Source organism: Odocoileus virginianus, unplaced genomic scaffold, assembly GCF_023699985.2.
Source record: "Odocoileus virginianus isolate 20LAN1187 ecotype Illinois unplaced genomic scaffold, Ovbor_1.2 Unplaced_Scaffold_5, whole genome shotgun sequence".
Taxonomy (NCBI): Eukaryota; Metazoa; Chordata; class Mammalia; order Artiodactyla; family Cervidae; genus Odocoileus; species Odocoileus virginianus.
Window position 1 is genome coordinate 4365008 of NW_027224267.1, and position 13073 is coordinate 4378080.

The 13073-nt window shown below is 46.2% G+C and overlaps 1 protein-coding gene across 1 annotated transcript in view; it reads left to right on the plus strand.

Annotated features, from left to right (window-relative positions):
- Positions 1 to 13073, plus strand: part of HTT (huntingtin) — a gene marked incomplete at its 3' end in the record, with an annotated part of 86263 nt that overhangs the window by 12920 nt on the left and 60270 nt on the right. The window contains exons 2-3 of the mRNA XM_070462430.1: positions 4922 to 5005; positions 11367 to 11487. Of these exons, the coding sequence (XP_070318531.1) occupies positions 4922 to 5005; positions 11367 to 11487 (205 nt within the window). The remainder of the gene's footprint in view (positions 1 to 4921; positions 5006 to 11366; positions 11488 to 13073) is intronic.

Genomic DNA, 13073 nt, shown 5'->3' on the forward strand with positions numbered 1-13073 from the left:
TAAAGCTCATATTTGTGTTGATCACTTTTCTGCCATGACCATCATAAGTAGTGAGGTGCATTCACTTTAGTGTTTGTCAGCTTTTTCTGATTGCCATCCCCCCAGGAGTTATTTCAAACCCCAGGGTAAGAGGCAGCTCACAGTGGGGCCACTGCCTATAGAGCTGGGAGACCCGGTGTGTGAATGCATCTCATTTAAGGCCTTTGGTGGGTTTTCACTTTGGAAGGGAGCCATACAGAAGAGAGTTCATTTGCCTCCTAACTTGTTGGGAGAGGTCAGTGTTCTTTAATTTTCTTAATGACTTAAGGTCTACAACTAGGTGATTGAGACTTTAATGTGATGGCTCAAAGCGGAGAGCATTTAAACTCTCATAGCACTTTCTTTTTCACACTGAGGTGTAATATACACATACGTACATACACACATATATAGTTGCTTTTGTTTACTCCCTCAGTCATGTCTGACTCTTTGCAACCCCATGGACTGCAGCACCCCAGTCTTCCTGTCCTTCACCCTCTCCCAGAGTTTGTTTGCTCAAACTCATGTCCATTGAGTCAATGATGCCATCCAACCATCTCATCCTCTGTTACCCTCTTCTCCTCTTGCCTTCAGTCTTTCTCAGCATCACGGTCTTTTCTCAAGAGTCGGCTCTTCACATCATGTGGCCAAAGTATTGGAGCTTCAGCATCAGTTCAGTTGCTCAGTTGTGTCCCACTCTTTGTGACCCCATGGGCTGCAGCACGCCAGGTTTCCCTGTCCATCACCAACTCCCAGTTTACTCAAACCCATGTTGATGTTGAGTTGGTGATGCCATCCAAACGTCTTATCCTCTGTCGTCCCCTTCTCCTCCTGCCCTCAATCTTTCCCAATCTTTCCTGAGTCTCTCCCATCAGGAAGCTTCCATAAGCCTCTTATCCTTCTCCATCAGAGGGCAGACAGAATGAAAACCAAACAATCACAGAAAACTAACCAATCTGATCACATGGACCACAGCCTTGTCTAACTCAGTGAAACTATGAGCCATGCCGTGTAGGGCCACCCAAGACAGATGGGTCATGGTGGAGAGTTCTGATAAAACGTGGTCCACTGGAGAAGGGAATGGCAAACCACTTCAGTGTTCTTGCCTTGAGAACCCATGAACAGTGTGAAAAGGCAGCTTTAGCATCAGTCCTTCCAATGAATATTCAGAGTTGACTTCCTTTAGGATTGACTGGTTTGATCTCCTTGCAGTCCAAGGGACTCTCAAGAGTCTTCTCCAGCACCACAGTTCAAAAGCATCAGTTCTTTGGCGCTCAGCCTTCTTTATGGTCCAGCTTTCACATCCATACATGACTACTGGAAAAACCATAGCTTTGACTAGATGGACCTTTGTTGGTAAAGTAATATCTCTGCTTTTTAATATGCTGTCTAGGTTGGTCATAGCTTTTCTTCCAAGGAGCAAGCATCTTTTAATTTTGTGGCTGCAGTCACCATCTGCAGTGATTTTGGAGCCCAAGAAAATAAAGTCTGTCACTGTTTCCATTTTTTCCCCATCTATTTGCCATGAAATGATAGGACCAGATGCCATGATCTTAGTTTTTTGAACGTTGAGTTTTAAGCCAGCTTTTCACTCTCCTCTTTCACCTTCATCATGAGGCTCTTTAGTTCCTCTTCACTTTCTGCCATTAGGGTGGTGTCATCTGCATATCTGAGGTTATTTATATTTTTCCTGGCAATCTTGATTCCAGTTTGTGCTTCATCCAGCCTGATATTTCACATGATGTACTCTGCATAGAAGTTAAATAAGCATGTTGACAATATATAGTCTTGACGTACTCCTTTCCCAATTTTGAACCCAGTTCACTCATCAGTACCTTTTTTAGTGTACTCTCCTCCCCTGCCAGGCCCCTGTAAATTTCAGATCAGTTTACATTCCCTTAAAGGTAAAGACTGGCATAAGTTGAATCCTCCCTCTGTACCTTGAAGCGGATGCATTGAGACTCATCCTTGTGTGTGTCCGTTGTTTGCTGCTTTCACTGCCAAGCAGCGCTCCATCACTTCACTGCGGTTGTCTGCCCATCCACTGGGACACGGGTTTCCATCCCAGCGCTTCTGAAGTGAGTGACTCAGGAGGGCAGGAGGTGAGGGGCCTCTGCCTCCTGTGGTCACTCGGGACCCAGACTCCTTCCATCCTGTCACTCTGCAGCCTTCTTGTTGTCTTTGCCTGTATGTTCAAAAACTGGATGTTAGAAGTGTCTGTTCCAGTTGGGGGAAGCCAAAAGGAGGGGGTGGTGCCCTGGGCAAGCCGCAAGGCAGAAGCTCCACCTGCTACTTGTGTTCCTGTTTCATTGGCGAGAACAGAGTCACTCATCTGTGCCTGGCTGCAGGGAAGCCGGGCTGTGGGACTTCTCAGCAGGAAGCGTGTGTCTGAGAAGGGAAGCAGGGCGCTTTGGTGGTGACTAACAGCCCACAGCACAGCTCATCAGCGAGTCTCCTTTAGGAAGGAGACCAGTGCGGGACACGGTCACCCGTCCATGTGGTGAGAGGCTGGCTGGCTGGTCACTCGGAGCCCCTCTCTGCTCACCATGGACTTGGCCTCGTGTTCAGACCTGACTTTCCGCTTTGCGTACTCTTCCTTGTCCATGTTCTTCCCTGGCCATGTCTGAAGTGCCTTTTGAGGGTGTGTCTTTCTTGGTTTGCACGACTGGAAGAGTCTGTTCCTTCACATGTACTTTTTTGGAGCCTGAGGTTGCATTAGGGATTAAACAGAGGTGTTGGTCAGTTAGTATTTTACTTTCTTTGGTGCTTTTTGTAGAATTCCCTCAAAAATGTAGTAGTCTTCTGGTGTCTGTTTCCAGTTAGTACCATGTCCTGGTAGCTGTCAGGCACTCGGATCCTTGTTTGGATGTGGTCATCAAGCCTGATTTATTTTTTGCTTCCTCTTTGGATCATCCCTGTCTTCTATATTTCTCCAGTGCATACCTCAGAGACCTCTGAAGTCATAGGTTTGGGTGAGAAGCAAGCAGCTTTTATCTCATCTTCTGGAGCAGCCTGTCTGTCTCCATTTTAAAATTTGGGCTGAAAAGTCTTACTAGGAGGCTTTTGAGAAAGGCTCTGGGCAGAGTACTTGTTTGTAGCCATTCGGGGATACAGGAGCAATTAGCCGTTGTGTTAATACGTTTTCTTTTCTTTTTTTTTTTAATCTTTTTTTTTTTCATTTATTTTTATTAGTTGGAGGCTAATTACTTTACATCATTGCAGTAGTTTTTGTCATACATTGAAATGAATTAGCCATGGATTTACATGTATTCCCCATCCCGGTCCCCCCTCCCACCTCCCTCTCCACCTGATACCTCTGGGTCTTCCCAGTGCACCAGGCCCAAGCACTTGTCTCATGCACCCAACCTGGGCTGGTGATCTGTTTCACCCTAGATAATATACATGTTTCGATGCTGTTCTCTTGAAACATCCCACCCTCGCCTTCTCCCAGAGTCCACAAGTCTGTTCTATACATCTGAGTCTCTTTTTCTGTTTTGCATATAGGGTTATCGTTACCATCTTTCTAAAGTCCATATATATGTGTTAGTATACTGTAATGGTCTTTGTCTTTCTGGCTTACTTCGCTCTGTATAATGGGCTCCAGTTTCATCCATCTCATTAGAACTGATTCAAATGAATTCTTTTTAATGGCTGAGTAATATTCCATGGTGTATATGTACCACAGCTTCCTCATCCATTCGTCTGCTGATGGGCATCTGGGTTGCTTCCATGTCCTGGCTATTATAAACAGTGCTGCGATGAACATTGGGGTGCACGTGTCTCTTTCAGATCTGGTTTCCTCGGTGTGTATGCCCAGAAGTGGGATTGCTGGGTCATATGGCAGTTCTATTTCCAGCTTTTTAAGAAATCTCCACACTGTTCTCCATAGCGGCTGTACTAATTTGCATTCCCACCAACAGTGTAAGACGGGTTCCCTTTTCTCCACACCCTCTCCAGCATTTATTGCTTCTAGACTTTTGGATAGCAGCCATCCTGACTGGCGTGTAATGGTACCTCATTGTGGTTTTGATTCGCATTTCTCTGATAATGAGTGATGTTGAGCATCTTTTCATGTGTTTGTTAGCCATCTGTATGTCTTCCTTGGAGAAATGTCTGTTGAGTTCTTTGGCCCATTTTTTGATTGGGTCATTTATTTTTCTGGAGTTGAGCTGGAGGAGTTGCTTGTATATTTTTGAGATTAATCCTTTGTCTGTTTCTTCATTTGCTATTATTTTCTCCCAATCTGAGGGCTGTCTTTTCACCTTGCTTATAGTTTCCTTTGTTTTGCAAAAGCTTTTAAGTTTCATTAGGTCTCATTTGTTTATTTGTGCTTTTGTTTCTAAAATTCTGGGATGTGGGTCATAGAGGATCCTGCTGTGATTTATGTCGGAGAGTGTTTTGCCTATGTTCTCCTCTAGGAGTTTGATAGTTTCTGGTCTTACATTTAGATCTTTAATCCACTTTGAGTTTATTTTTGTGTTGATATGTTTTCTCATCCTTAATCGTGTGAGGCCGGTGGGGCTGACGTCAGCCATGTGGTTTTGCGAGGGGCCGCTGTGTAGAGGAGGCATTTCACGTTGAGTTGAGCTGAAGCTGCCTCTGTCCACGCGATCCTGGGCGGGCCCTGTCGGCGCCACAGCCTCTCTTCTCTACAGCAGAGAAGGCAGGCGTGTTAGGATGCCCCCTGAGTTTTCTGTGGAGCCCGGCCCTGTAGGGGACCCGGGGTTCGGCCCACGCCTGCCCGCCTCTCTGACCTCAGAGCACCCTGTCCTGGCACGGGCTGCCTGGCTTTATTCCTTGGAGTCAAGAAGCTCTGTTGAATGAATGAGTGAATGCATGCCACATAGAAACTGATGGAGCGGACAACACTAACTGCCTTACTCTTTTTTTATTCCCCCTTTAGAAAGAAAGAACTCTCAGCCACCAAGAAAGACCGTGTGAATCATTGTCTGACAATATGTGAAAACATAGTGGCACAGTCTCTCAGGTAACTGCACTTTGAACTTTCTAGTGAAAATAAAACACTTCTGTGTTTTCATTCTTAGCGGGCTAGAATGTCCTTTGTTGCCCCAGTTGTTTTGAAACCTTGCTGGGACCCCTCCCCTTTCTGGCCGTGGATACGGAGGATTTCCAGACACTGTACTGAGTAATACTTCCTTCTTGTAACCTTACACTGTGTTGTTGTAACCATTAGGATAACAGAACACTATGCTTGTATCTTACTTACTGCGGTAGTAGGAACAGGAGCCCGCCCAATTGCCGGGGTCTCTTTCTTCAGCCTCTGCCCTGTCCACCCTGTGGGGGTGCTCCCTGCTTATAGCAGCTTTGGGATGCTGGGGTCATGGGTGTTGACCGGAGGCCCACCTCCCTGGCCCGGTCATTCCTCTGGGGTGAGCAGGCAGCACCTTCTTGTATCGCTTCTTTGCTGATTCTCCTCATCCTCCTTGCTTTTGGCTGGCTGGCTGAGCACTCTTCCTCACATCTGTGGGTGGTAGATATTTTACGCCTGTCTCTGAATGAGTGAGTAGGCAACAGATGTGCTCATGGCTTCTGAACTCCGTCACTCAGATGGGACGTGGGAAGTGCTCCTCTTGGAGTAAGTGCTCTCTCTTGGAGTAGATCATCCATGTTACCCTCCTGTTGGGAAGGGCTCTCTGTAATCTACTAGAAAAACCTCTAAGAATAACCACCGTGGTTCTTGTACTGACAGAAATTTGGTGATTCATTTATTTTCAGTGGCACCTTGCCGCTTGTATTTTATACTTTCAAAGTGATTTCATACAGAGCATTCCATCTTAGTTGAAGTCAGTGCCATTTGGAAAGACAGTGCATGATTATTGTGTTTATCTGTAATTTGTACAAATACTGTAGGAAGAAAGGAAGTGACAAGTGGAAATATGTGCTGAAAATAAAAATACAAAAATTCTAAGTTAGCGTGCTATTATAGACAACAGTACTGAGTAAAAGTAGGGGAGAAGGTTTGAATTCTGTCTCCACTCCGTGTAAGCCAGGTGGCTTCAGACAAAGCTAACTTCTCAGAGTCGCTGTGGCCTGTCCTTCATGTGTAAACGCAGTGTCCAGGACTCTTAGGAGCCACACTTGTGAGATGCTGTTGAGAGCTGCGTCAAGGTCCGCATTAGCCCCTGCGAGGCAGAAACCCGTCCGCTGGTGGTGCACGCTGTCCTGCACACGCCGTTACTCTTGTGTGACACCTGGCAGACCCCTGGGGCCTGCCGCTGCCTTAGCACAGCTGCGCTCATCGGACTTCCAGCATCCTGGTCTCAGGAAGCAACACCTCACATTGAAACCTTATGGACTTAGAAAATAGACCTTTTCCATTCTGAGTGCTTCATGCTTTATGTTTAGTTTGTTTCTTGATAATTCCCAATGGAATTGATGGAATGTTGGCTTAGATTCACACGTGTGTGTGGGTGTGTGTGTGTGTGAGTGAGTGTGTGTTCCATTGCTCAGTCACGTTTGACTCTTTGCAACTCCATGGACTGCAGCCCACCAGGCTCCTCTTATCCATGTAATTTTTCAGGCAGGAATACTGGAGTAGATGCTATTTCCCTCCTCCAGGGGATCTTCCCCACCCAGGAATTGAACCTGCATCTCTTATGTCTTCTGCACTGGCAGGCAGATTCTTTACCACTAGCACCACCTGGGAAGTATGTTGAGAAATGTTAACTGGCTTGTGGCTCAGTTTGCCATCGTAAATCATGGTAATAGCTGTTAATAGTTCCTACATTCATGTCTGTTCTGTTTTTATGGAGTAATGCTAATGGTCTTTACGCTGCTTGTTTTATGTAGGATCATATTAGTGGGATGCTTTTTGGACCCAGAGAGGTTGTCTTTGGTTGCATCAGATCAAAGAACGTGTTTGTTTTAAGATGCTCTCGATACTTTTCAGAAATTTTGGATTGTAGAGCTGAAGTGGATCTTTTATAGACATATAATGTTTTAGGAAGTCTTAATGGCCGGTATTTCCTGTGATCTCTCCTTTACTGTAACTAATCTCTGGTGTGTTCTTTAGCTTCTGCGAGGTGCTGGTCTTGCCTCTCAGGGGTTATCTCAGGCAGCTTCTTGGGCCCTTGAGGTGTGCTGTGACTCAGCCTACTGCAGCTCTCCGTTTGGTGGTCTGTCCTGCTGCTTCCCAGATACGCTCGAACCTCAGAATCACCGGAAAATTTGTTAGAAATGCAGGAACGAAGATAACCTCACTGTTCCTCTTTCCCCAGCACTCTTACATTTTCTGTCTAGTGGAGGGTGAGAATTCATTTTTAAGTAGTTTCCTTTTGGGAGGACCTTGACACCTTCGTCTAAGCACTTGTACTTGATAAGGTGACTGGGTAAAAATAAGTGTGCAGGAATCTATAGATTTTCCATTTCCATATATTAGCATAAATCTGTTAGAAAATATAATGCTTCAAGAACTGCTCTTCATAGCACCAACATATAATATTTCAAGGAATTGACAAGAGGTATGCAAAAACTATGGAAGGACTGTATGGACTTCCCTGAAAGGGACAGGTGACTACTGCCCTTTCAACGTGGGAACAGTTCCTTATCATAAAGTTAAACTTTCTCTAAATTAATTCATAAATTTAAAATGAGCTTGATTAGAATTCTAGTAGAGATATTTGTGAACTCGTTCATCTGCAAGAATAAATACATCAGTGTTAACAGAATCTGAAACCATCAGTAATTGGTGAGATCTGGTGTTCATGACATTAAAATAGCTGTTAGACATTAAAGAAGGTCCAGAATAGGAAGTGGGGAAGTGTATGTGTGTATGTGTAGATATGAATTTACAATAAAGGTAACATCTTGTATTAGTGTGGAAATGATGGATTATTGAACCAACTGACTATTTAGGGGAATATTCTTCATATTGCAGGCAAACATAAATGCCAGATTAATTACCTAACTATAAGAGAGTGAAATAATTACTACAAAAAGAACATTTAGTCTGTGGAATGCTTACAACATAAAGGAAAAAGGTGTTTTATCTAGAATATAGTTCAGTATGTCAAAATCTACTTTAAACTGAAACTTAAATGCAACTTGGGGAAAGTATTGATGGCATATGTATCAAAGGTTTAATAGCTTCTGTAGAGAGAAATTGTAAATCATTAAGAAAAAGGCTGTCTTTCTGATAGGAAAACAGGCAAAACTATGAATGGGCAGTTTGGCAAAGAAGAAAGTGTTACTGAGCCAGCAGATGTAATAGCTAACACTTATTCATGCTTCCTGTGGAAAAATGTTCAGATTTACTAGTAGTCACTAGAATGAGATAAAACAAAAATCAGAGCATTTCTTTTTTACCTGTTAAATTTACAGACATTAAAAAATGCTCAGGATTTTGTCAGAGATGTTACAACTTTTTTAAAAGGCAACTTGGGAAATTTCACTGGTGGTCCAGGGTCTAAGACTTTGTGCTGCCGATGCAGGGGGCCCAGGTTCGATTCCAGGGAACTAGATCCTGTGTGCCGCAATTAAGACCCAGCACAGCCAAATAAATAAATATTAAAAAAAATAAAAGGCAGTTTGGCCTGTTTGATTTAGGCATTTCACTTCAGGAGTTTATCCTTAGGAAAGTCCAGTGATGTTGGTACAGTGCTAGTCATCCCATTAAAAAATGAAAAATAATCTTCATGACTTACCTACAAGGGAACTGAAAAACTTCATACATTTATGGAAAGGAATATTAGTTAACTTTATTAAAGATGATTTATAGATCTGTGACTAGGTGATATAATAATAATATGATAAAAATTAAATTAAAAAATTTTGAAGGATTTTTGCTTCTGACTAAGATGGTTAGATAGCATCACTGACTCAATAGACATGAGTTTGAGCAAACTCTGGGAGAGAGTGGAGGACAGGGAGCCTGGCGTGCTGCAGTCCGTGGGGTCACAAAGAGTCGGGCATGACTGAGCGACTGAACAACAACGACATGTTCATTGTATCCCACAGAGTGAGCGCATCTCCTCACTTCCTGGTTCACCTTCGGTAGCCCGAGGCCACCCTGGGGGCGCTCCTTCCAGCACCAAGCTTGTGGGCCCCGCCAGGCTCTGGGGTCACAAAGACACAACTGAGCGATTTTCACTTGATGGTAATATCAGATTCCATCTGTAAAGGGCCAACATGGTGAACCTCTTTCCATTGTCTTACTGTTAACCTATGTGAATCTTTGTATTTAAAATGTATTTCTTGTAGGCAGCAAATATTGGGTCTTGCTTCTCATTTGATCTGAGAAATCTTTTACATTCCATGTCACTGTTGACATACGTAGGTTCATTTTTTATTATTTGGCTTCAGTGGGTCTCAGCTGCAGCGCACAGACTCTCCCCTGTGGCACTCGGGCTTAGCTGTCCTGCAGCACGTGGGATCCTAGCTTCCTGACCAGGGACTGAACCCATGTCCCCTGCATCAGAAGGCAGATTCTCAATCACCGGACCACCAGAAAAGCCCCCAACCTAGGTTTGAATCTGCCACTGTGCTGCCACTCCCCTGTTTGGCCCATATGTTCTTTATTTACCGTTTTCCCTATTTCTGCCTTCTGGGTTGAATACTGTTTGGGTCAGCGTCAGTTATTTTTCTCACTGTTGGTCATGTTTTCCTGCTTGTTGGCATTCCTGACCATTTCTGATTAGATGCCAGACCTTATAACTTCTATCTTGTTGGGTGCTACACACTTTTGAATTCCAACGTTCTTGAAGTTAGCCCTGGAATGCAACTGTGTTACTCTGAAGGACTAGGACCCTCCCGGGTTCTGCCTGTAGGCAGGGTCAGATCTGTAGGCAGGGTCAGAACAGCATCTCACCTAGGGTTGAAGTTAGTCAGCCCGGTTGTGAAGGCAAACGCTTCTGAGCAGCCGACCCAAGGCTCCAGAAGGACAAGGCTCCCCCTCTGGCTGGTGAGAGCAGGGGCTCTTCCCACACTTGGAGTTTCAGCACTTGCTCCCTCCAGCCCCTTCAGGTGACTGTGCCTGCCGCCCCGGACCACTGTCTGCAGCAACACTCAGCTGAAACCCGAGGGCCCCGTGGGTCTCCGGGTCTCTCTGTGCAGCTTGCCCCTCTGGCCTTCCCCCCATGGGCCCAGCCACCCTGCCTCCTGAGGCCATCAGCTCTGTCTCCCGTCTCAGCAACCATGGGCTTGCCCGGGCTTCCTCTCCTCACGTCCTCACGGGGAAACCCCCTCTAGGCAGCCATCTGGGGAAATCCTGAGGCTCATCACATTAGCTTTCCATTTTCCAGAGATGCCTAATACCTGATTCCTTGAAAACCACGGTTACATGCATCTTACCCTTTATTAACTGCTTTAGGCAGGAAGGCGAACCCTGTCCTTGTCACTTATCTTGCTGTTCAGTCGCTAAGTCATGTCTGACTCTTTGTGACCCCATGGACTGTAGCACGCCAGGCTCCCCTGTCCCCTGATTTAGTTATTGGAGAGCTTCTTAAAAGCATGGTTAGAAGTAGTATATAAACCTACTTTTTTTCTTTTTAAAAATCGAGATAGGATGGGCTCATGACACCGTGAGTCTGGTTTGATTTGCGTGTATAATGCACTGTGGCAGCCCAGTGGCAGCCTGCACCTTTATCGTTATCATTGTCGTTCCTTTCTGTGTGTTGAGAGCAGTAAAGAGCTAGTCTCTTAGCAACTTTGGCGTTTAAAATGCAGTATTGCTGACTGCAGTCCCTGAGCTGTGCCTCAGAGCTGCAGGTTATCTACTACTTACAAGGAAGCCTGCTTTTTCAGCTGTGAGTTTTATGGAATCTTTATACAAGTATTTCTGTCTCCCTCTTTCTCTCTTTTTTAAAGGCTTGTTTAGTTATTTATCTTTGGCTGTGCTGGGTCTTCCTTCCTTCTCCGGCTTTCTCTAGTTGAGCAGGCGGGGGCTGCTCTGGTTGCGGACTTCTCTCGTTGAAGTGCTCGAGCTCAGTATTGTGGTCGGGCTTAGCTGTCCCCGCGGCACGTGGGAGCCTCTCAGTCTTTCCAGACCAGGGGGCCAACCCGCGTCCCCTGCTTTGGCAGGCAGATTTTTAACCACTGGACCACCACGGAAACCCCCAAATAAAATATTTCTGATGAAAATTTTGTGTCTGAATTCAGATGTGCTGTAAAAAAGATTGTTCTATAGCACACTGATTTCTTCATGTTGATTACATGTTGAAATAGTATTTTTGATATATTGGGCTAAATGAAATATATTATTAAAATGAATTTTACCGGTGTATGTAACATCCTTTTCCTGTTCCAGAATCCCACGCAGGATACCAGAAACTTAACTGCGTTTCATCGTGTCTTCTCTTGGCTGTGACAGTATCTCTTCTTTTTTCACTTAGAAATTCTCCAGAATTTCAGAAACTTCTGGGCATCGCTATGGAACTTTTTCTGCTGTGCAGTGATGATGCGGAGTCAGATGTCAGGATGGTGGCTGACGAATGCCTCAACAAAGTCATAAAAGTAAGAACCCTCTGGACGGTGTTCTCTGAGACACAGTCACTGTGGCTGAGAGAAGAAACCGTATGCTTTTGTTTTGAGTAGCAAAGTCCTTAGGTCGTCTGCACGTTTTTAACCTAATGGTGTGTGGTTTGGAGGCACTCCAGTGTCTGCCAGGGTCTGGCGTACCTGCCCAGTCAGAGGGCACGGGCTCCCCTCATGCCTGTGCAGGGCCTCGGTCAGGGACGGGCACTGACGGTGGCCACTGGGGGCTTTTGGACCGAGTGGCACCCTGCTGAGAAACCGCGAGGCCCTGCGACGGCCAGGGGACGGGCCGTGGGGTCCACCGCTGATGTCTTCGTCCCCCAAGTCCTGGGGCAGGCCGGACTGTTAACAGGGAAGGATGTGCCTTGTCTGGTCGCTTGGCTGGAGTTCTGGCTGGAGTTGGTGTGACGTGACTGGGGATAGAAGTTCCCAGAAAAGGTTGGTGAAGGCAGAAAGCCAGCGCCACCTCGGTGGGAGCTGAGGTGAGGAGCGTGGGGGACGCCTGTCCTCTGCTCAGGCCTTCCTGGTGTACCGAGGTCCCGAGCTTTAATCCACTTTCCCCTTTTCCTGTTTTCTGCTGCCACTGAAGATGAAGTTCTTCTTTCGTAATTCTTACTGCCTTGGAAAACTGCCCTTGTCTTTCTGATTCTGCCCTTCTCCTCGTTTGTGTCCCCAGCCATCCTCGGGGCTCCGCTGACAGCGTGCTCCTGCCTTCAGATAACGTACAGTCTCAGACGGGGAGCGGGTTTGTACAGAAGTGACTGAAGGCAGGGTGTAAGCTCTGAGTTCTGGGCGATGTTGGAAGCTCATCACTGCAGTCTGGAGGCGGAGGTGCTTTCTGCCCGGGGAGGCAGAGAAGGCCTCCCGGAGGTGGTGGCTGTAGGTGAATGAGAAGATTTAGGACCTCTTCTTTTGGCTCGCTGTGTGGCATGCGGGATCTTGGTTTCCCCAACCAGGGATCGAACCCGTGTCCCACTGCAGTGAAGCAAGGGGTGCTCCGGGGACGTCCCGTAGGACCTTCTTAACCCTTGCAGACTCACAGAGGAGGGGACTCTGCTAGAGAACGGGAGATGGTGAGGATCAGTTCGAGGGGTTTGCGCTTTATTAGGTAGAGAATGAAGAAAGGGACGAGCTCTCCAAAATTTGTAACCTGGTAGTTCAAGCAGCCTGGTGGTGCCTTGTAGCCTGCCTTGGACAGGAGACAGACGGTGTGCCCAGAATCCATGAGGAGGCCAAGTGTCCAGGAAAGAGAGGGGGCCCTGAACCAGTAGGGGTGCTGGGTGCGAGAGAGGAGCAGGGGCTGGGCTGTCATGGGCTGGACCTGGCGGCTCTGTGTCCCGCCCCGGTGTGGAGGTGGGGACGGGAGCAGGGAGGCTCAGGTGGCACGTTAGCATCGCCTGTGACTGAGCGCCCGCTCACTGCTGTTTCACGGCTTTGAAGTTTACTTTTCTCTTGTAATAAAGTACATTTGACGTTAGTTTATAAAACATTTATAAAGTGAAACAAAACTTGGATATGCCTTCTGGTTTTACTGGCCAAGCAGTGTTTTACTATATACTTGTCCA